At 44.7% G+C, this 23,981-nt stretch overlaps 1 protein-coding gene across 1 annotated transcript in view; it reads left to right on the top strand.

Moving 5' to 3' along the window:
* Positions 1-23,981, top strand: part of LOC112558815 (low-density lipoprotein receptor-related protein 2-like) — a 55,053-nt gene that overhangs the window by 8,945 nt on the left and 22,127 nt on the right. The window contains 39 exon segments of the mRNA XM_025229541.1: positions 5,885-6,004; positions 7,233-7,349; positions 7,969-8,091; positions 8,338-8,362; positions 8,395-8,459; positions 8,889-9,014; positions 9,877-9,937; positions 10,285-10,497; positions 11,017-11,176; positions 11,320-11,356; positions 11,510-11,644; positions 12,028-12,251; positions 12,300-12,607; positions 13,002-13,178; positions 13,402-13,490; positions 13,730-13,874; positions 14,138-14,421; positions 14,524-14,637; positions 15,111-15,170; positions 15,173-15,229; positions 15,472-15,708; positions 15,825-15,953; positions 16,215-16,340; positions 16,730-16,861; positions 17,132-17,251; positions 17,445-17,573; positions 17,887-18,095; positions 18,366-18,550; positions 18,947-19,175; positions 19,297-19,474; positions 19,638-19,763; positions 20,086-20,249; positions 20,804-21,057; positions 21,448-21,631; positions 22,043-22,259; positions 22,395-22,523; positions 22,840-22,941; positions 23,156-23,353; positions 23,656-23,791. Of these exon segments, the coding sequence (XP_025085326.1) occupies positions 5,885-6,004; positions 7,233-7,349; positions 7,969-8,091; positions 8,338-8,362; positions 8,395-8,459; positions 8,889-9,014; positions 9,877-9,937; positions 10,285-10,497; positions 11,017-11,176; positions 11,320-11,356; positions 11,510-11,644; positions 12,028-12,251; positions 12,300-12,607; positions 13,002-13,178; positions 13,402-13,490; positions 13,730-13,874; positions 14,138-14,421; positions 14,524-14,637; positions 15,111-15,170; positions 15,173-15,229; positions 15,472-15,708; positions 15,825-15,953; positions 16,215-16,340; positions 16,730-16,861; positions 17,132-17,251; positions 17,445-17,573; positions 17,887-18,095; positions 18,366-18,550; positions 18,947-19,175; positions 19,297-19,474; positions 19,638-19,763; positions 20,086-20,249; positions 20,804-21,057; positions 21,448-21,631; positions 22,043-22,259; positions 22,395-22,523; positions 22,840-22,941; positions 23,156-23,353; positions 23,656-23,791 (5,824 nt within the window).

Below are 23,981 nucleotides of genomic sequence, written 5' to 3'. Positions count from 1 at the left end.
ACCACGTGTCACCGCTAGTTATGTATCACCCTTGTTATGTCGCCACCCTCACCTGTCACCCAGTAAATATGTTGAACGGATTGTGGTGAGGTAGTGAGTTGTGACTATCATCCTTTGTGTGTACATGCGTGTGTGCGTGCAAGCAGAAGAATACTTTGTTACTGAAACAAGTTCCTGAACCGATCTCCCTCCACCCCTCAAACCCGACCTGTTTACTTAGAGACGGATGTAAAAATGAAGATGCCGGCTACTACGCAGGCCTGCGTCTACACGGACGGATTTTATGACAGCTGCTCCAGACCATTTCTTATCTCTGACCAGAAAGATATATCATACAGGTACGGATAGGCCAAGTACAAGTCGACATAAAAAGAAAAAAAAAAACTTAACAGCTTGACAGATGAGTGGAAACAGTTAAAAAGAAGTAAGCGCATAGAAAATATAAATTTTAAACACTCTCAAAAAGTCTTGAAAATGAAAGAAAAATAATTTCAGGAAAGACTTTGATTTAGAAATGAAAACACAATCGAAGAAATCGAAAGACTAGAAACAAAAGATAGTTATAAAGATACTGCTTGGTGCGAAGACTATTAATTATGTTTAAATGAATACTTTGAAATTTCTTTTTAATATTCAAAAAGAATTCGCACAGCAGTCTAGACCGCCACAGCTTGGGGTTACAAAGTTCTTTCGCTCTGGCGTCGTGTCCATTACCGATGGCAGCCTGACATAAATCAGAATCTGATGCGGTGGCAGTAATGTAAGTGTATATGTAGAGATTAATTAATAAATTACAAGGTAGGAGACGTGTACCAAATAGGCCTGACGTCCACGCGCCAGCGAGGTCACGCGCGAGTCACGAAGCGACGTCACGACAGCCGTCAGCCAGCAGGTTAAGCTGCAACGGTTTTTGTGTGGGAAGCCCGGCGATTAAGACATATCAGGAAGTTATACAGGAAATGCAGAGAGCAGGCAATGTCACCTGTCTATGGTTGAGAGAGAAAAATACCTCCCCATTCCCTCTGCCCCCCACCTCCTGCGTGCGTGCGTGTGCGTACATGTGTATGTGTGTGTGGAAATGATGCTAGCAATCAAGCGTATATCAGCCTCGAAACTATATCAAAATACAGCTCTGTATCTAGCCAACATCTTCAAGTATTATTTCATAGTCTTATAAAATCATTTTTTCATTTTTTGTAATCAGATTTTCATTAATTAACTTTATTAATTGTAAAAAGGAAACATTATACGTATGTGATCGTTTGACACATCTGGGTCGTATGTTGAAGTTTTCGACTGTTGGAAAAATACTGTGTCAGTCCGGGAATGGCCAAAGGGTGGTGATTGGTATGAATAAATTTAAGACAGTTTGACATTATGAAGAGTAACGATGGATGTCGTAAAGTGGACCCTGTGATAAAACGTGTTCAGCTGATTCAGGTGATGGAGTACATGTACACGACGGTTTGTTCGTTAATAAACAAATTAACTAAATATAAATTTAAGGTACTCGTTCCAGCAGGTAGTCTAAAGTGTAAGACTTGATCCGTCCTGTTACCAGTTTAACTAGTAAGTGGGAGGCTGCTATCAGATATGTTGGTGTGTATGTTGAACTGTGAAATGGATGTCATGGGTTAATTTATTGGGGTGGGTTGTCGGATACTGTTTTTGTTACTTCTAATGGGGTATGTCTTTCATTTGATTTACGTCTGTGCTAAGGGTTAAATGATGAAATCAGGGTTGGGAAAATCGGAGCCAAACACAAAGACGCCACAGATGTCCAGCAGAGCTCAAACAAGTCTTTCCAGAAATCAGAAGGACCTAAGCAAGTGTTCTCTCCCTGCTTCCGGTCTCTAACCCTAACCCTACATCACCCAAGAAGGCACGAACAACAAACTGCAAGACCTTACTGACAGACTGACAGACAATTCTGGAGACCATCATGGACAAGAGCAAAGTCATAGTCAACGGTAACGGGAAATCAGAGAGATACATCAACGGGGTACAGCTCGTAATTTCCCTCTTCTACATGCTGATGTGTGGACTGACCATAGAAAAACGACTGAAATGAAAAACATCACCCAGCGCTTGGTCAATCGGGACAAAGACGTTATTGCAATAATTGGACATGGATACTCCAAGAAATACCGCTTGCCGCTGGATGGTTTGGTTGATTTGATAAGTGCTTCCACCTGGTGATTTCTCGCTATTTGGAAGAGTGTTATGGAAGGGGTAGGAACTGTAGAGGCAGAAGTAAAACCTCCTCAAAAGTCCAGCTCCGAGAAATGTCACATCTATAGAGAAGTACGTCAAAGACGAAATGCGAACCCTAGACCTCACATTCTACACTGCACCACCTAGCAGCCCCTCAAACTCTTCATCACAAGCTGGTGTTGCTATGAAGTATGGTCCTCTGGCATCCACGTGCTTTTCAACCTGACCTCCAGGTAGGACAGGAAGAGGCCACCGAGTGTTTCAAAGAGGCTGACCTACAGCAAAAACACATTCTTCAGAAGACTTTGAGATTACTTGTGTCGAATATCAGAGAGCATCGGAGCTAGGTGCCCTTCTGTGTTGTTGTTATTTACCTAAGAGAGAGTTTAGGGCTCTGTAATGCTTTCAAGTCTCTCTCAATCTTTCTCTGTCACTCTCTCTCTCTGACAAGTGCGTTGAGCTGTGTGCGGAATATGTCGCACTTGAGTGAACTGGATGGCACTAACATGTCCCCAGTGTAACTACACGTTTACAGGGCATTGTGTCCAGTTGTACTAATTGTGTTCCTACACCAAGTTTTAACTTTCTATGTCGCTGCCCATGATGTGATTCTAATCTTTTAAAACATCTCTAAGACGTTAAAGATCTTTCCTGCCATATTTTTTTCCAAGTCTAACCTCTCACACTTTCAAGTTTCACTTTCTAGGTTCTGTCCAGGGTAGGTAACACTTTTAACGAGCAGAAGGTGGAGGGCAGAGAGGTTTATGGTTTACCGAAGTGCGCATGTGTGGACTTGTTACAAAGCAGCTGACAAAAGATGTCACGACAAACACCTGGTTAAATATTCATGGCCTCACGAGCGTTGTAAACACCTTGTAATTATCCTTATAAAGACGCATGGCATCATGGGCAAGGAATGTTGTCGCGAGGAACAATCCTACGAAGTATCTCTACTCAACTGTATACACTGCAAAGCATCATGGGATACCACATATCGAGTAGCCGGTATACCCAAGCATCGTTGATGTTTCCAAATTTTCAGAGTTTATTTGCAAAGCTGCCTTGGTCGCCCGCCATGTCAGTCAGAAGGTTGACAACTGTCACACAAGGCGGGGGAGGGGCAGGGCGCTCCGCTCGGTTGACAGCGACGTTCACTGACGTGTCAGCCGGTGCGAGCCATTGATGTCAGGACGCAGGCTGTTTAAGGCAGCTCAGGTGATCAATCTTACCTGTCTGCAGCCTGGAAACGTCCAATCATTCGTTTTAGTGCTGTAGGGTGATTTGGGATTTTGTCTCTTTTAGTTTTGTTGTCTGGCGTAGATCGGATCCAGAAGCTTCAAGACAGGAAGTGCATGTAGTTGTCAGACTTAATAAAACACATTGTCATTACAGGGATGACAACTGCAAACGCCTACTGGTCGCTTGCTACTTGTTGTCAGCTCGTTCTCATTCGGGCAAGGGAGCGGAGTACTCGTGAGTTGTATCCGCTCACTTCCTTGCTGTTAAAGGAACGACTTCACTGTTTTCCAAATGTTTATAATATTAATCTCCAGACATCGCAAAGAAAGTGAACCTGGACTTGTCGTGAAGCTCTCGTCCTTTCTTGTTTTGCATCTTAATTATGCAGATGATGTCTGGCGATTAATATTATGAACATTAGGAAAACAGTGAAATCTTTCCTTTAGAAGGAGGGAAGTGGGCGGATATAAGCTTTACCATAGCAGCTGTCTTCAGTGCATTTAAACATACAACATAACCATTGTCCTTTCACATCTTTGAAAATAAAAATTTTACACTTATCACTTCCCTGCATTTCTTTCTTTGATTACATGGAAACATTTATGGCTACGAAAATAACAAGAACTGAAATAGAATTTAAATGTCAAGGGATGAAAAAAAACGAAGGAAAATTCGGGGGGAATTTAGAAGCAAAATTAAACAAAGTTGCAGTGACAGTTTGAGGACAGGTCTCATCATCACCATGAAACTCTCCACATCTGACCACCACCACCGTCGCTTCTATCAACAAATCCACGCAGCAACACAAGAAAACAAACAAAGGAATCCACCAGCAAACACAACAGATTCCCATTTATGATCTTGTCTTCGCCTGCGTAATGCTGTCAAGAGGAAGGCAAAGACACAGGAGCCCTGCTGACCGGCCTGCTGACCGGCCTGCCGCCACTCGCTGGCTGCCTGGTGCTCGGTACCTCGGTGTTTAGCGGGCAAATACCAGTAATTGATTCCAAAGCTTGGCGGAATCAGAGCAAACGAAACTAAACCTTCGGGCAATTCGCTCCTGTGCTGATTGGCAGATCGACTGGGAGGCAAGGCAACGGCTGCCATATCCTCCCGAGTGTGTGCGAGTACCCGGATGGTGGAGCTGGGATATGAAGACATCCTATGTGTCCTTGTCTCGCGGATGTTATGAGCGCCATCTATTCTTTGATGTGACTCAGATGTTATGACCCGTCGTGGTTGTTTTCTTTTCGTGGTTTTTTTTTTTTCTTCCTCTCCTTCCCTTCTTATTTTCACTTGTAGTTAAGGGCAAGTGGAAAACGCGATGTTAGTAGAGTTTGTTCATGCACATGATTTGCGTATTAAAAGAGTTGCTAAAGAAGCAGATTTTATTTGTGTACATTTGTTGAAATGACTGTCTTACTATGAGTTTCTGGATAATCAGAGTCTGTTGCTGTACCTTTACTGAAATAGATATAAATACTAAACGATTTATTGAATAAGCACATGTGTGTTGCTGTTTGTGGAAAAAGTGTTTTCATTGTATTTGTTTGTTTGTTCGTTTTCTTTCTTTGTTGTTGTTGGTTTTTTAGGGAAGGGGGGTTGGTGAGCGAGTGATGATGAGGCGAAAACAGAAGGAAAGAACAGAAGGGGCATGAAGAGCATGGTGATGTTGGGGTGGTAGGGTTACTGTTGGATGAGACTTGATTAATTACTTATTAGCCCTGGTGGCCTTCAATCACCCAGTACTCTTTGCTCTTGACTCCTGAAGGCCCTCAAACTTTGTAGTCGGGGTGTGCTAAACTAATTCAAGTGTGTTTCACTGTTGCTATGGTTTTATTTTCTACACTGCTCGTCTCTTTCTTAGTTCCTTTGCTTTCATTTCTGCATCACTCTTCCAACAATGTATATAGTCACTGCTGACTTAATGGCTGCTCTTTTTGTTGCTGGTGATATAGGAATGTTCATGTTGATAATGTCAGGGTTAGTATTTTGTCTTGTTGCTAATTTATTTTATTTATCTGCAGCATCTTTTCTTTCCCTTTTTATGTTAGAAGGAACGTACATGAATCGTATAATAAGATGTATATTCTGTCAGAAGTTTGAGATCGTCAGATATTCAAATACTTTTATGTTGAAGGTACTGTCGGGCCGTTGTCACCTTAATTATGTGTTGTATTATCTGAAAAGCCCGTTTGTGAAATGGTCAGTTCAACTGTAAATGTCGATGAATGTTATCATGAATCTGGATTAAAATTGTCATTTTGTTGGGAGAGTAAACACACAGTCCACTCCAGTGAGTAGCAAAGTCGTGTAAGCTTGGAGAGTTGTGAGAAAAATGCTCAAGGCTCTTTATTCATGCTACAAAGGGAATTATTTGCAGTCTGACATGCGACGAAAAGCAATATATCTTCTTTTTATCTGATTCCAGCCTGTCTCCCATGTGCTGACGACCAGTTCCAATGTGTCAACTGCCGGTGTGTCCAGCAAAGCATGCGGTGTAACCACAAAAACGACTGCGGGGATAACTCGGACGAATCGACTAACTGCAGTGAGTTGAGTTGTTCTTTGCCCAGATGGCCTGCAAAAGTTTCATATCTGACATTACCTTGTTCATCCACACTTTCATTTTCACAATGTAATTTCTTCAACATTGTTCCACGTTACAATCTAGTGAGACCTGTGTCATATGACAACTAATCAGCATTTAGAAGTTGTCTTAGTGCCGTGTGCAAACTGGTACGGGGTGGGGATGAAAGAAAGTCGCTTCCACAGTGCTGCTCGTGCGGAAGTAATAATTTTAGATAAGAGGCAGGAGAAACAAAACGATGAAAGCTGAGCGTGACTTAGCCTGCTTACTGTGTGAAAGAGTTCGGCACGGTCCGCTTGTGTCGAGGTCTTTCACCTTTGACTGTTGGCTGGCGGGGCAGGACATTTGTCAGCTGCTTCTATCGTCAACACTTCCCTCCCGAGTGGAGTGGGACAGAAGTGGGTGGCGAGCATAAAGCTGTTTTCAGTCATTTGAACCTTGATGTAGACTAACTTACCCATGAACATTGTATTATTAATCAGCACCACCATAAACCTAATATTTGTAAAATCTTTCAATTAATAGCTTGTTTAAAACAATAACAATTAGCTAAATTCACAACAGTTGTCTTCTAGTTGTGGTGACACTTGTATGTTTTCACTGCCTTTCATACTCCCGATGGAATATTGGGATCCAGCTGATTAAACACGTGTATTTGAAAATCCTGATACAAAATGTGGACTTCAAAATGTGAGATTTTTGTCAGGCACGAAGATCTCTCTTTGTATCGATTACACTCGCAATTATTGTCTTTTTAGATATTTACATCAGAAAATCAGACAATGCTACCTTTCTACTACCTTTTTCAAAATTTACCAATGTGGCAGTTTATAACACAACAGGGATGTGTATTCACCCTCTGTCTCGGTAAAGGCAACTGAGTCGCTAACAGACAACTTCCGCTTTACTGCGCATGCGCTGAATAATGGACGAAAAATATCTTTACACGACAAGGCTGTTGAGAAAAGATTGAACTGGATTTACGGTGACAGTGTGTTGAGACAGAGTTGTGCACTTGTTACCATTGTGTTGGCTGGATGGTGGCATTTACCCAGCACAGAAATGTTCGTTTAACGTGCGAAGAACAACAGTAAAACGATAAAAATATTTTCACGAAGCGACTGCGCTGTGCAGACGTCGACTAGACCGTTGTTTCTTGCTACAACCTTCCATTGCTTCCTGTCTACAGCATACCCTCCCTGCCTGGGTTCTCAGTTCACCTGCAAGAACAAAATGTGTGTGGACCAGAAGTGGGTGTGCGATGGTTCAGATGACTGTGGGGATGGTTCTGACGAAGTGAAATGCGGTGAGTACTTACAATTTAATTCTAAGGTAAGAGAACTGCACTCCATAGCGATGGCATGAAATTGTTAGGGGACACAACTGAAGAAAACGGCATTTTCATTTGCATGATAGAGATAGGATGTATAAAATGAAATGGATTACAACTTTGACTCATAATAAATGAAATTATTTGGTTTTAATGAATTATATCTTTCTAGAATAAACTGTAAATTTTAATGAAATAGTCATACAATAAATTGTATTGATATATAAATAAATGATGCGCCTATAGAAAGAATTGAATGGCTGTTGAATTTCATTAAGTAGATACAAAGTGAGGTATAGATAATTATGATATAAAGTTTACTCTTGGCTCACCCAGGAAAGTCTTACTCTGCCATGTAACTAGAAGAACGATGAGATTACTGCTACTAGGACTGAGTTGTTGGATGTTGGATATTGCATATGTCTATATTGTGCCGCTCAGTGATAATCCGTTCTTCCCCTTGTCCATCACATGGGGAACTGAAGAATGTGTGTGTGTGAGAGACAGAGAAGGAATGAATGCGCGCGTAAATGGAGCGAAAAAAGAAATGAAAACGGAAAAAAACGTTAACCTATGAACCTTCTTGTGCCCCAAGGCTCCTACTCCTGTCACCCAGGCGAGTGGCCGTGTCCAGACAACGGACGGTGCATCCCCTTACAGAAGGTGTGTGACGGTCACAACGACTGTTTGTCTGGGGTGGACGAGGGAGACGCATGCAGTAAGTCGAACTTTTGTGATCATAAATACTTAGTGTGTCTGAGGTGTTGGCTAAACTTGAACTTAGTGTAAGTACCGACTATTGTGTGTGTGTGAGAGAGAGATGGGTGGACAGGTATATGCACTGCTGGTCGATATGCTAGTTTGTTTGCATACAGTTTTCTTGAGGTTTGGGGACGTTTACTTATATCTATGAGAAAGTGAATGATTTCCCTTCGCCTTTACACGTTGAGCCTGTCTGTCGCAGAGTCTGAGACTGTGTGCCAGTGGCTGTCATGTGACCACGCATGTCAGCGGACGCCAGTGGAGGCCTGTGCTACTGTTCCACCGGCTACACTCTCAACCTCGCCGACAACCGCACTTGTGTTGGTAAGTCAGGCTTTACTCTGTCACCTGAGCAGGGCTCAGTGAATGGGACCGCATCTGTCACTAGAACAGACGAGACGATAATAATGGTTTTCTTGTTGTCATTGCAACTAGTTTTGGCAGCCTCCTTCTCTCTCTCTCTCTCTCTCTCTCACCACACACAAGATATGCAGCTATATAAAGGTTTACATGCGCACAGCGACACGACCATAGACATGGAAACAAAGAACGAAGACGGACACACAAAGACATGGACAGTCAACTAGGCGAACAACCGAGGCAAGACCAAATTAAAACTTAATTAACTTAAAATTAAGAGCTTGATTTAAAGTTACCTGGTCAGATGTCCACGCTACTGCGTTTCTCATGAATGCACTTCTCAGGGTACCAGGTTTTATGAAACATTGCAGTCACTTATTCTGATATTTCCAGACTTCGACGAATGTTCCTCTTGGGGCTTCTGCACCCAGCTGTGTGATAACAAGCCGGGTACTTACCAGTGCAAGTGCAGAGAGGGGTACACGCTGGAGGGGAACACGACATGCAAGGCACCTGACAGTGAGTTACATTTCTCATCAGTCCTTCTCAGAATAGACGCTCCCCTGTTTGGATAGAACAGCTCTTTTCTCTGCAACCAGTTTCTGTCAAGATATTTTACATTTTACATATTTACAGACTTCCGTGCCAGGATATATGCTCTCACATTAATAAATGCATATTTCTGCTGTTACTTGATTCACAAACGATGGACATGTAATATTTTTATTGGGTTGATGGTAGTTACAGTAAAATGTTTCCTTGAAGGATTTTTTTAGTCTTTGTTAATGAATGAGTCGTCTAAAACAGTGATCCGTAATGGACACCATGTTGACTCCGGGTGCATTGCGGGTGCTTGCAGGTGACTCGATGCGGCTGCTAGTGTCGACTGGCAAGAGTGTGGTGGTCATGGATCGTAATGGTGGTGCACAGACCACGGTGCTGACAGGAGAGCTTCGGATATTGACTTCGACCTGGAGGAGAAACTGCTGTTCTTCATAAACAAGACTGACAAACAGGTTACAAGGGGGCAAGATCATTTGCTTTGTGTCTGTTTCTGGGTGTTTGTGTGTATGTGTCGTGTAAGTGTGTTTGTTAACACATCTTTTTCTCCTACCTCACACATACTCAGGGTATTAATTCTCCAGCCTTAGAATGTTTGACGAGCCCACGTTCGTGGTCCTGCAGACAAAATCAAGAGGGAATAATCCGATTTCAGATTTACAAGACATCTTTGTCCGGAGACAAGAAAGCCGAACTGTTACCCCTACGGGGCCTGGCGATGCCGGTGGCCCTGGCGTGGGACTGGTTGGGGTGGAACCTGTATGTCGTGGATCAGGACACAGCACGCATTGACCTGTTTGCTGTCCGCACCCGCTTCCAGCGGAATGTTATATCCGACAACACCAGAGCCCCACCAGCGTCGCCGTCGACCCGAGTTCAGGGTGAGCCTGCTAGCGGCAATGAGGTTCTGTAACTCAGTTCCTTGACTTGAAGGTGGCGGGAGTGTCGTGGAACTCTACAGTTTTCTAAACAGATAATTCTGTTCTGCCCGAAAAATAGTGCTGTAATTTTTTTTTTAATTTTAAGATTTTATCCATCTGATGCACGTTAATCTGTTCCACACGTGTCTCCATGATCTCTGTGATGAAATGCGATGTGTTTATGTTTTGTAGAATTAGATGAAGGTGTTGTAAAGCGCTGTAACCTCTAAAAGCTGAGTTCTTATCGAAATCCGTGCGATGTTGTTATGGACATGGTGTGAAGCAAGCTGAATGATTGTGTTCTACAGTTACATGTTCTTTGCCGACAACGGCAACACGAGTCCCGGTAATGAGCCTCGCATTGAGCGAGCCTTCATGGACGGCAGCAACCGCTGGAACCTCAAGCTGACCAAAGTCCTCAATCCTCGTGGGATCACGCTCGACCCTCTTAACCGCCGCCTCTTCTGGGTGGACTCTCATCTGGACCATCTGGAGACCGTGGACTATGATGGATTGGACAGGTTAGATGTGTGAACAAGTAGGCTGTGAATGCCAGAGTGTTCCTTGGTGTCTTTAGGTTTACCATTTTTCTGTCGCTCATAGTGACGAATAAAACAAGCGACAATATCCTCAAAATAGTTCTACCTTGAAATGATGACTATATTTAGAACTTACAGAGCGTTAGTCTACTGCATAATCAAGAGGGAAGTTACAATAAATACAAAAACATGTTGTTTGTATTGTTAAGAAACAATACAATAATAAAAATAGTCAAATAGCAAAGACAAAAGGAAAAAAAGTTCATCAGAAGTAGGGCTGTAAGTTAAGAAGGACTCTAGAGAAGGAACAACATGCGAAGGAGAGATAAAGCAGATAAGATGATATATATATATAGCAGATTATAAATTAACGCTTCTGCAAAAATACTTGCATAGTTTCTTACCGCCATTGCAACCCACTAGACATTGAAAGACTTCCGGCGGGTTGTGCCAGATGGGAAAATCATACATTCACTAACGAAGCACTGGTGTCTGACGCAGACGAACACTCATTTCTGGAGGCCTGAACATTCCGTCGCCTACCACAAGTAGCAGTGTTCGAGAACGAGGCATTCTGGTCGGACATCACGATGCAGGGAGTCCTACGCATGGACATGCTGCAAGGGGAGAGCAGTCTGGTGACGATATATCAGAATCGCAGTGAGCTGCCGGTGGCCATCAAAATTATGCATAAAACCAAACAAGAGAGGAGTATAAGAGGTACCGAGGCAGTTTGTTTAATTTTAATATCGTTTTCTTGTAAAACTATGGAAATTGATTTTAATTCTGTTTGTTAAAATCAAGATGGAGACAAGAAAGAATAAGAGCCAGATTTCCACAAGTCTTTTTTTTATAGGTTTTCTTTAAATTCTGTCGACTGAAGTACACGAATGCTGTATGTGATTTGAGATTCAGTCTCTGAGTATCAAAAAGTTCAGCATTTGTTTAGATAGAGAGTCTGAGATACTTTTTGATGCTTTTTTTTTTTTTTCAGGAAACAACCCATGCGAGGCGAGTCCCTGCCAGCAGATCTGCGCCATTTCACATGCATCGGACAACGAAGGTCTAGGTTTCCGCTGCCTCTGTAAATCCGGGTACACCCTCGATCAGAGGAGGATTAACTGTACAGGTGATTAGCCGAAAAGAGTCATAAAAAGAAAATATCAAGAAATGTTACTGTAGAAAACTGAGTAAAAGCTACAATACAGCGAGATGCTTTTGATACCAGGTAACTGGTAATGTCAGGTATTGTGTTTCATTTCTTTAATATTGTTGAGACTAACAACAGTGAGTTCTCTTTCATTGTTGCCATTCCTTGATCATTGGTAATTACACGTTAATGCAATTGCGATTAGAGGTACGCAGAAAATCGCCAGTGTCCAATGAGTTTAATAATACCAGTCCTAAAATTTTATGTCTCGAGTTAGTGTTCGTGGATGCTGCTGAGACTAGCAACATGTTAATACCAGTCCTTACATCTCTCACCTTGTTTCACACCATGTGGCTGTCTAGAAATTGAGAAGTTCATCATGTTTGCGTCTCCTCGGTCCGTGCGAGCCATTCCCATAGAGGAACCCAGCCCCTACGCCATTGACGCCATGCCCCCCATTGTCGGCGAGCAGCGCAGTCGTCTTGGGGTCAACTACGTCGCCATTGACTACGATGCCCAGCAAGAGCTCGTCTTCTTCTCCGATGTCAGAATCGAGTCATTTACCAATGCAAGATCGGAGATTCAGGTAGGTGCGGCATCTGGTGGTAACATTAAAGAGGCTTCTTAACAACAGTTTTGCTGTCCGGGTACTGAAAAACCGCTAGAGAGCCCGGATATGGCACTACATGTTTGCTTTATCATCATCATCATCGTCGTCGTCATCATCTCCCTCTCGCTTGATCCAGAACCCACGGCTCTTGTGGTGACGGACGTTGGCTCAGTGGAAGGCATGTCCTACGACTGGTTCGGCAAAAACCTGTATTTCACCGACTTCCGGCGCAGTACTGTGTCAGTGATAAGAATCACCAAGCCTACAGACCGTCGTGATCTGATAAAAAACCTGGGCAACGCTCGATCCATTATAGTCCATCCTCTCAGAGGGTGAGTGGTGATTGCCCTGGTGACCTGGGTTTTGTTTTCTTTAGCTAGAATAATATGCGTTTTCATTACGCGTAAGAGAGTAGGGCTCACCTAATTTCTGAATCCATCAGTACTTGCTTACATTGTTTCACAAATGTCTGTGGTGTTTATTTATTTATTTATTTTGGCATACCTGTTCTGCCGGTTTTGGCCATACTTCCTGTGAGATTTTTTTAAAGCTTCAAAAAGCACCGACGATACCGCAAGCTGTTGTTGTTGACATGTTATCGCCTATTAATTAAAGACTTTTTCATGTGTTCTAGGCTTATTATTTTAAGATGTTCTAGGTTCAGGTTTTCGTATGTGTTGTAGTGAAATGTTTACTTCTTTTCTTGTGTTTTCTCGAATGTTCTAGACTCATGTTTTATTCGGACTGGTTGCGCAACTCTCGCCAAAGTGCCTACATTGCTAGAGCTCACATGGACGGAACGAACATCAAGAAAATTCGAGAACATCAGCTCGGTTGGCCCAACGGACTTAGTATTGACTACGGCGGCAATCGTCTTTACTGGGCGGATGCGTTTTTCGACAGGTGAGTCTGGTTTCCAGCTTTTCAGCCTGACTGCATTAAATATGTAGAGGGCTGTGTCACTATGATTCAAGATATATAAGGCTTTATAAATAAACTGCTCAGAACAATAATTAGTCAAGATTCGTCACAATGTGTTATTTCCTGAAAGCGTTACCAAACATGTTTAGTGCGTACACTCTGTGTGTGTGTGTGTGTTTGTTTGTTTGTTTGTTTTGTTTTACAGAATACAACACTCAGATTTTGACGGCTCGGACTTGCAGACTTTGCGCGGCCATAAAGTCGTTCATCCATTCGGAATCGCCATCTACAAAGGTAAGACAATAGTGGTAAATAAGGCTGCTCACCGTCTGTGTATCTAAACAATATGCTTGTTGATAAATTGAAATGTTTTCCGAACATATTAAACACGCCCAATTTAAAGTCTCTCGACAGACAACCTGAGACTATTGTAGCGAGTAGACAAACATGGTGACAACAACGTTGGCCTCCGTAAGAACAGGAGGTCAACACCAAAACAATAGAAGCTGTAAGTGTGTTGTTCTTTGTCGCAGACTACATTTATTACACCGACTGGCGTCTGGAGGCCATTGTTCGGATCAACAAGCGCGGTGGACAGGAAATGAGCATGCGCAAAGGCATGGGGCGCATGATGGGCATCCGAGTGTACGACCCCGCGCTGCAGCCGCTGTCCCGTAGGTCCTCCTCCTCCTCCTCTGTGACTCACCTCGTTCTTTGTGTCTTGCATGCTCGCGCTGCATGCTGTTTGTTATGATGAGCATGATTTTGGTGATGCATTGTCGTCGTCGAGTACTTCAGCTGGATATGTGTTCTTGTTGGCAACACATTCCGTTAAACCTCGACTTTCGTAACGTCTTTGTTATGTTTGTGTATGTCGGTATACCCACCGTTTGTATACACACCGCCACCTTAACGAGTGTCGCTCTGTTCTCGTGCTGCAGCCGGCAACCCTTGTCGACTCGTAACGGCGACTGCTCTCACTTCTGCTTCGGGGTGCCTGAGGACGGCGGCCTCCAGCAGGTGGCGCGGCACTGTGGATGCCCTTTCGGCATGATGCTGGACCGCGACCAGCGCACGTGCATCGACAACTCCACGGAGGTGACCGTCACCACCTGTCGCGCCAACCTCTTCCAGTGCGACAACGGCCGCTGCATCCCCAGCTCGTACCGCTGTGACAAGGACAACGACTGTCTAGACAAGTCGGACGAAAAGGATTGCCCCTCAGGTATGCATGCACGAACGCATGTGTGTGTGTGTGTGTGTGTGTGTGTGTGTGTGTCAGTGTGCATGCCGCTGCTACAACAACTACTACCGTTTGGTGCCCCAGAGACCACCTGCGCGTCCAGCCGGTTCTCGTGTGACAACGGCCGTTGCATCAGTCGAGTGTGGGTGTGTGATGGCGACAACGACTGCGGGGACATGTCGGATGAAAACAACTGTCGTAAGGCTTCCTTTGTTGCTCATTAAGATCATCAGCATAGCATTCTCGTTGTCTACTTGATATTAATATCATCATTCCTATTGCAGATGTACATTATTATCATTTAAAAATAATTGTAATCGAATTTTCTTTTTAAAAAAAAATATGGATATTACCATCAGTTGCAAATGTCTTTAGCATTGGCGTTACTTCCAGGGTGTCTTTAAGGCTATGGTTTACTTAATGTCTAGGAACAAAGCTGACACCTGCTTGAAAACAGCCTTATATCTATGCAGATGTCATTTCCCTGTGACATTCATCCAGGTGTTATTATCCCGACATTTGCAACAGTTCACAACAGGCACTGATATTGTCATACAAATCTTACCTATTAATGTTTAGAAAAAATACAATATTAACTAGTTTTGATATTGCAAGGTGGCTGTTCATTTGCTGTGAAATTTTTTTTATGACATTATGGTTCTAACATGCAGCATCCAAGACATGTAACACGCGCGAGTTCCGATGTAACAACAGCTTGTGCATCAGCCTGTCCTGAAGTGTGACACAGACAACGACTGCGGAGATGGTTCTGACGAGGGCGAGATTTGCAGTGAGCTTTTTATTTTGATTTGTATATACCATGTTGACTTGTAGCTGTCTATACTGAGAAGTCTGGTCCTGTTGTTACTCACAGTACTTTCTCCACATCAAATTCCATAACCGGATACAAAGAAAAGTATTCTCCATTTTTTATTTTTCTCGAGCCGCGATGTAGATAAGAATTTCTGTGTTTAAATTGACCAAGGCGTGAGGAAGCATTGTAGTAAGTGTCGCACTCTGCTGCTGCTGCAGACGAACACGTGTGCCCGCCCAGCTACTTCCAGTGCGACGACAAGCGCTGCATCCCTCAGCGACGACTGTGCGACGGCGGCAAGGACTGTTACGACGAGAGCGACGAACGGAACTGCCCGCCGCTCAACTGCACCGGCAACCGCTGGACCTGCGCCTCCTCCCGCCAGTGCATCCTCTCCAAACATCGCTGCGACGGCGTGGAGGACTGCGACGATGCATCCGACGAGGAGCGCTGCAGTAAGCGAAAGAAAGCAAGTGTGAGAGTTTTCAACCCTCGGACATAGTAAATCCAGTATTTGCATCACAAATGATTTCTTGTATCTTGACCTGGGCTTGTCGTTGTCCCCCATCAGGCTCGAGGCCACCTGACAGTTGTCACAAGGAGGAGTTCAAGTGCACTGTGGGGGGCTGCATACCTGAGGACTGGAAGTGTGATGGTCAGCAGGACTGCGAGGATGGCAGTGATGAACCAGACTCATGTCGTGAGTAGCACTTTGACCCTTCACTTAGCAAAACTCAGCAAGATGGCGAGGCTGTATTTTTATTACTTTTCGTGTGATCAACTTACCAGCTGTCCTTTCAGAGTAAACAATGGGTCGTTTACAACGCTTCTGTTTACGTTTACAAGAGATTTAGTTTTTTCGTTTGTTGTGTCTTCTGTGACTTGTGAGTTGGTCCTAGCTCCTAGCACTTCTTTGTCAGTGTTACTTGTTAGTAACTTATATCACGTGACTTCCATGTAGCCCCTGTCACGTGTCTTGGAAACCGCTTCCGCTGCAACAACGGTCGCTGCATCTTCGCCGGCTGGAAGTGTGACGGAGACGACGATTGTGGCGATAACTCGGACGAAGATGCAAGTCTCACATGCCGTAAGTCTGCTGTTTGCTGAGAAAGGGTCGAACAGGAGGAAGGAACCTGTGTTACTTTGAAGTTAATTTCACCTTTCTTTTCTTCGATGTATTTGTTCCACACTAACATCGACAACACTTTTAGTAAGCTCCAGTGAGAAGCAGCGGTATATTTAATATCATGACTCCGTTTGTTGTTTGACTGACAAGATAGAAGTGTAAATGTGCTGCCAAGGACAAGTTCATCAGAGCCGTGAACATATCCAGGGGCTAGCATTGCATGTTTCTCCATGTTTGAATTCTAATAATAAACTGTATTGGACCACTAGAAAATATTAGACTTTCAGGTTAGCACTTACTACTGAGCTGCTTTGGACTGGTGTTGAGATCATCTGTTTGTTTTTTTCTAGCACCGCCTCCTTTCTCCTGTCCGTCGGGTACATGGGAGTGTCCGGGTGGCAGCGAGATCTGCATTAACATGAGTCTGGTGTGTAACGGACAAGTCGACTGCCCTGAAGGCCACGATGAGAGCCCAGTGTGTAGTAAGTAGGAGTCCACATCGTAGAGAATGTATATACATGTGTTTGTGTATGAGAGAGATGCAGCAGAAAGTTATTGTGTAATACACCTGGATTCGGCAAGTAGTACATACAGATGGTGCGTACATGATGATTATGAGAGGATATAGCCCTGTGTGCAGTGTGTCAGTCTGTGTGGTCCACGTGTTCAGTGCGAAGCCAGTGTAGTCTGTGTGCAGCAGGTTCTAAAGCTTTTGCAGCATTTTCTATCAAGCGGAATAACTCTGTCTCAAGATTCCGAGAGTTGCCGCGTTGACAACGGTGGCTGCAGCCATCAGTGTGTTCAAACCCCGCGAGGCGCTGAGTGTCGGTGTCCGGTGGGCCAGGAGCTGAACGGCCTCAAGAACTGCGTCGGTGAGTGACTGCTACACAGTTGTAGTGGTTGTTGCTGTAGACGCTGTGGATGTCTCTTTATGTTTTTTTTTTATGTAGGTAATATGCTTTTGCCATGCGCCCTTCTGAGACTCACAAAGTTATGTTACATGGCCTTTGTTATCGTGTCATGTGAAGACCTTACTGAAATGAGTGAATTTTGTTCTAATGGCAGATAACGATGAATGCCAGCCACCCGGCTTGTGTAGTCAAGTGTGCATCAACTTGAAAGGCTCCTACAAGTGCGAGTGTGTGGACCAGTACGTCCTTCTACCTGATCACCACACCTGCAAGGTGGACAGAAGTGAGTACAGCGCTTGTTTCATAGACGAGCACTAGTGATGAAAGTTACGTTACTCCCAGCCTTGCACCGCTAGGTGTCGCTACGTCACCCCGGGTGCAGGTTGAGCACCGAGCCTCGGCCTCACAAAGACACGTTACCTGTGTCTACAGGTGAGATGAGATCCCGAGTAAGGGTTGCATCTCTTAGCGCTGATCACGTGCAGTTTTTGCTCGTAAAAGCCTTCAGCTGTCCTCTCACGAAACCTCTCCATCCTGTATGTTAGATGTTTTGCACTTTAAACCCTCGCATGCGTGGATGTGTGTGTGTGTGACAGACGACACGGAGCTGTTCCTGCTGATAGCCAGTCGCCGCTCAGTGGTCAAGTCGAACCTCGAGCTCTGGCTCTTCGACCAGCTGCCCATGGCGTCCTTCCAGTCGCTCACAGCCATCGACATGGACGTCCGCCGGGGTAACATCTTCTTCTCGGACACTTCCCTCAAGAAGATCTACCGCGCCTCCTACAATGGTACAAACCTCGTTGAGGTGAGTGTCTCGATGGTACAAACCTCATTGGGGTGGGTGTCTAAACGGTACAAAACCTCAATAGTGGTAGACAGAGATGAACAACTGCGGAGTATGTATACTCAGCCCGCTCACATTTAACAGCTAATTAAATGGAAATTTTAAAATATCGATAAAAACTCAAAAGTATTCTATGAAAATTTCCAGCCATCTTTGATTGGCAAGCATAAACTTTCGGAATGAAGAAGAGAATTATACGGATTACTATAAAGGTATTTCATTTCTTAACAGATCGTAGCAACGGGTATCGACGTGGTGGAAGACATCGCTGTGGACTGGGTGGGCGGCAACCTGTACTGGACGGACTATGGGATGGAGACGATAGAGGTGGTCACCCTTGACGGCGACTACCGCATGGTTCTCTTCAGCGAGAACATCACCAACCCTCGCGCTATCGAGGTCGATCCCCGGGACGGGTCAGCCTTATCTTGTTTTTCAAATAACAACAAAAACAACATTACAGCAATAAATCAGAGACATGAAAAAGAGTCTGCTTTATTTATAACGCATTGACTCGTTTCCTGATGATTTTAAATCTTTATTTTTAAGTTTCTAATATATTGACATAAACATTTCAGGCTTTTTTAAGCTGTTGCGACATGGAGAGTTCCCAAAGGAAAGTCTAATTATAATTATGATAAAATGGAAGATGAAAGTTAAATTTAATTGTTTTCTGTTGAAACGGTGACTGCTGTAAGACACTTGTAGATGTTGTAGTCGACTAAACTGTAAATTTTGTTTATCAGATGCTGTATAAAGCAGTAAAGGTATTATAACACTCATCTCCACTATACTGATTCATGCTGTTGCAGATATCGATACCTTTTCTGGTCAGACTGGGGTCAGAATCCACGAATCGAAAGGTCAGGGCTGGACGGCAGCGGCCGGGTGGCACTCATCACCAAAGATCTCTTCTGGCCGAACGCGCTGACCATCGACTACCCGACCACGCGCCTGTACTTCGCTGACGCACGCATGGACTTCATCGAGTTCTGCGCCTACGACGGGTCGGGGCGACACAAAGTCTTTGCCAACGACCACGTGAGTCAACTGTCTTTGGACGGCATGACAACGTACACATTCATAATAACATTTTGTTGAAAGGTTCTATATATTTATTTTGAAATAAAGTTGACAGGTGGGTGGATGTTTGTGTGTGCAGTTCCTGCGACACCCGCATTCCCTGACCATCTACGAGGACTGGCTGTACTGGAGCGACCGCGCCGCATCCCGGGTGTCGCGCTGCAGGAAGTTCAACTGCACCGACCGCAGCGTGGTGGCCTCCAGCATCTCCCGTCCGTTGGGTATCGCGGTCTACAGCATCGTCAAGCAGCCGCCAGGTGGCGTCCTCTTCCCTGCACGTGTCTTTGTTTTGTCTCTGATGTCATGGCAGGAGTTCAACCTGTTGTCATGTCTCATGTGTTTGGAGTGAGGAATTGCAGTTAATTGTCCACAGACCGAAAGCACGACTCCTTCTCACGAACAAAATTTCTTTTGGTTCAGGTTCGAACCCTTGTGCCGCAGCCCAGTGTAGTCACCTTTGTTTGCTGTCGCCGAGGCCGACCGGATACACCTGTGCATGTCCAATCGGAATGAAGCTGGACAGCTCGGCCCACAACTGTGTGAAAGGTGAAGTGGTTAAGTGACCGCTTGTGGCAGAGCTGCGGTCGTCTTTCTTTCCCGCATTTCTTTGCTGCCCTTGTCTCAGAGTGGTGTAATTTGTAAAAAGTTGATGTCCACCTAATATTTCGACAGACATTTCGAACATCATAAGTCCTTTTTGATCATTATACAATGTGATTGTCTGAGAGCACCGGTGGCAGACCAAGTTAAATACAGATAGTAAGTATTTCGTAACATGTTTTCGCCAGGTGTACGTGTACCTGTAGGTGGGTGGTTGGGGTGTGTGTGTGTTTTAAAACAGTACTGTAGTGGTGCTTGTGGTCTGCAGATTCTTCCGAAGTGCTGCTGTTCATGCAGTCCCACTTCATCGCTGGCATCAAGGTCGGCGTCGGCAACGACTCTGGCATCATCCCCGTGTCGTCTATCGGTAACGGCCAAGACTTCGACTTCGACAGCGCGCAGGGCTACATCTACTACGTGGAAAAGATCAACGTGAGTTACGACTTCAGTACATTTTTTTCCTCCCCAAAAGTAACGAGCAGCGATTCCATTGGCAAACTAGGACTCACATTCGCCATACAACTCACAGTCAAGACAGAAGTAAAATAGCCAAGCGATTTCCTGAAGCTTGTCAGTTTTAATGATTTAGGGGTTTTACAAACTGGCAAATTCCGGATCACTCGTGAATACCAACAAGGCCTCTTATTTAAACAAAAAAGTACAGATTAACGTGCATCAATAAAAAGGAACGACAAATATACAAAATAAATGGTTCCCTTAGTCTAGTGGCAGAAAGGACGATAAGCCGTGGATCATCTCGTCTAGGGCATGGCGCCATAATCTCTTCATTTTTTCCTTCTCTGACATATCATGCACCTGTGGTAAGACAGAGGTAAGTTGCCACTCTCTGACACCGGACCACTTTGTTCCGAAGACGATGGCCTTAACCACACCAAGTCACACAAGTGTGTCTGTGTCCACAAACGAGAACGAGCAGAATTCCAGAGCAGACTTCTTCCACTTGACTGTGTTTTAATCATCAACAGGGAAGTCTGAACCGCATACAAGTCAACGGTCGCAACGCCTCCGAGTTTGTACCCACGGCAGTTGTTGGCATGCCCACAGCCGTAGCTGTTGATTGGATATCGAGGAACCTGTACTGGACCAATGCCGAGGCTGGTCTCATCGAGGTCATGCGTCTGGATGGCGAGAACCACTACCGCGCCATCTTGCTGAGCAACTCGGGTCGCCGGCGGGACGTGGCTCGCCCCATCTCCATTTGTCTCGACCCCACTAGAGGGTGAGTGATGTCACAGTCTGGTTTGTCTCCAGTATTACCGGCTCTTAGTACATGAACTTAAATTTGTGTTCATGTGAGCTTCTAGCAGACACGATTCCATTAAAGGGCAACACTAACGCCCAGCGAAACCCGCTTGAAATAGAGAATAAAATATTACAAAAACATCTTTCGGTGGTATTTTGGCAGGAGAAATAGCCTTTTACTCCGTAGATTGATGAGTAATGAAACAATCCTCGCTAAAAGAAAACAGATTAGGACACATTGTGCAGGTGCTGAATGTTTTCCTCGACACTCAGATGGAGTTCTTAAAGTAATGGCTACAAACGCCAGTGAATTAGTGATACATCCTGCCATTTGTACTTACTAAACTTTCGCTTGCTGTCCCCATAGCCTGATGTACTGGGGGGACGAGGGAGTGCCAGGTGTGGAAGCCAAGGTGTCAGTGGCCAGCATGGACGGAAGCGCCGCGCGTCCCCTCACGCATATTGGTGCCGGCAACGTGCGACAACCCGCCTACCTGGCCCTCGACACCTTCTCGCAGATCCTCTACGTCTCCGACATCTTCTACCAGAAGGTAGGTGTCTACTCTTTTGGTTGTCTTCACAACGAGTGGTAGTGAGAACTTAGGAACCTCCAGGCACTAGAGTGAGTTCGATCCCCAAGAACATCCAATAGGTCACACTCTGCAAGTGGATTGGTTTAACCTTAAACTCTTTAATTTTTTTAAGTCCACGAGCACAACTGTCGTCCTTCATCGTTTGTGTAAACAAGCTCCCAAGGCTACAAATGCACTTAGGCTCAAAGTTAAATGATTTTATATATATATATGGAATTAGTGCACCTGGCCGCGCTCTGAAAGAAAACAGATCATCACACTTGGGAAATGTTATTTTGCAAATAAATTACTACAGTTATGTGCTATACACAGTTAAGGAACTTGAAATAGTTGTCCATGTTATCTCACTGGATGGCGCTGCTGTGTTAGATATGGAGATACACCCTGCGGGTGGGCATTGCGACAACCTTGGTCAGCAACGGCTCCCCAACAGGCCTGGCCTTCTACGACAACCGACTGTTCTACTACGACTCCACCTACGAGACCATCAACACGGTGTCCATGCACACCATCCCCTCCGCGCAGATTTTACGCAGCAACATCAAAGGCGTCGGGGCGCTCAAGGTGTTTTACAACCGACATACAGGTAAAGGTGTCACTGGCTGTTGAAAGGTTATGATTTCTCTTTTCTTCTCTCACCCCATTCCACACCATAGAAAATACCATGCTAATGATAATACCTTCATTAACTTCAGTAGTGAAATCTCGTGATTGCTTTCAGCAACCGGAGGCAATGGATGTCTGTTAAATTACGGACAGTGTGAGCAACTCTGCCTACCGACTGGCACGATGGGCAAAAAGACCTGCGTGTGTGGCGTGGGTTTCGAACTTTCCGACGGCAAGTGTGTAGGTCAGTCCCTCCTTCTCTTTCTTGCGTGTGAACGTGTGTGTAAGCAATTCTGTAAAATTCTTTGTGTAGGAGCGGGAGAGTCGGTCACCTAATTGAATATGCGAATCCCTGAAACCCTAAACATCACAAACTATCTTCTTCGTCCTGGAGTTTCTAGAAAATGTTATTGGTAAGACGAAGGGCCAATACAATTCAATTGCTTGTCTCCCTTGAAAAAAATTCATGATTAACTGTTCATCGCCAATACCATCGCTGAGATTACTCGATGGCGTTTGTCGAAGTCGACCGATAGTTGTCACACTTCTTCGTGTTGCAGCGTCGTCGTCGTTTATCGTGGTGTCCATGCGGACCGTCATCCGGGGCTTTGGGCTGGGGCTGACGGAGGCAACGGAAGCAATGACACCTATTGCTGGCAAAGGTGAGATGCATGGCATTGGTCTTGGAACAGTTGTCTGGAAAGTGAGATTGTTCTATCAAATACACCATCCAACAGAGAAGGGCCTTATGTTCCATGTCTTCAGCCGAAGGCTTTATTCTAAAGACTTATCGTAAAAACACGAGGTTCTAATGTTTTAATAAAGTTAAAAATTTGTGGAAATCAGGAAGAATCGGTTTGTTGTTTGTTGTCCCAGCGCGCGCCACCACGGATATCGACGTGTATATGCCCGGCCGCTTCATCTACTGGGTGGACTCCCGCCAGCCACCCGGCGCTGGTACCCGTGCCGGCGGGATCTACCGGATCAAGCCGGATGGAACTGGTTACCAGGAAATCGTCACTTCCGGCATCGGCACACTCAGCATCCGCGGCATCAGTATTGACTGGGTGGCGGGTAGGTGGTAATTAGGCTTTCCCGTGAGAAATAAAACTGGAAAATCTTTTTCTCCAGTTTTAGCGACTAGTTTTATTCATTGTTCTCCAATTTGTAGGTTGGTTCATAGTTCGCGACAGTCTCGCTCTCTCTCTCTCTCTATATATATATGTTAAAGAATGCTGGAAGAGGATTGACACTTGTGTTGAAGTTTACTGCCTAGACCAAGTATTTCAGATGTCTGTTGTCTGTCGTGTCCGTCCTTGATGACCCCGTTATCAGGTCACGTCAGCCCGATCATGCTTGTCGCTCCTTTTTTCCAGGAAACCTTTATTTTACTAACTCCTTTGATGTGGAGGTGTTTATCGAGGTCGCCAGGGTCAACGGATCACATCGCAAGGTCATCGTGCGAGAGTCGCAGGGGTCGCCTGCCAGCATCGCTGTCAATCCCATCAAAAGGTATTAAGAGGGATTCAATAACAAAGTTCTAAACAAATCTAAGGAAGGGGCATCGAACGAGGTTGCTTGGACTGTGTAAACTAATCAGAATATGCTGACGACGTGTTTTAGTGTCAGTTACTGTTTTTCTTACGCCGACAGAGCAGAAGACAACGCTTTGAAACTTAAAATATAGTGTCACTCAAATGTG

Source organism: Pomacea canaliculata, linkage group LG1 (assembly GCF_003073045.1).
Source record: "Pomacea canaliculata isolate SZHN2017 linkage group LG1, ASM307304v1, whole genome shotgun sequence".
Taxonomy (NCBI): Eukaryota; Metazoa; Mollusca; class Gastropoda; order Architaenioglossa; family Ampullariidae; genus Pomacea; species Pomacea canaliculata.
Note: the sequence above shows the minus strand (reverse complement) of the source record. Positions and strands in the feature narration are given on the sequence as shown.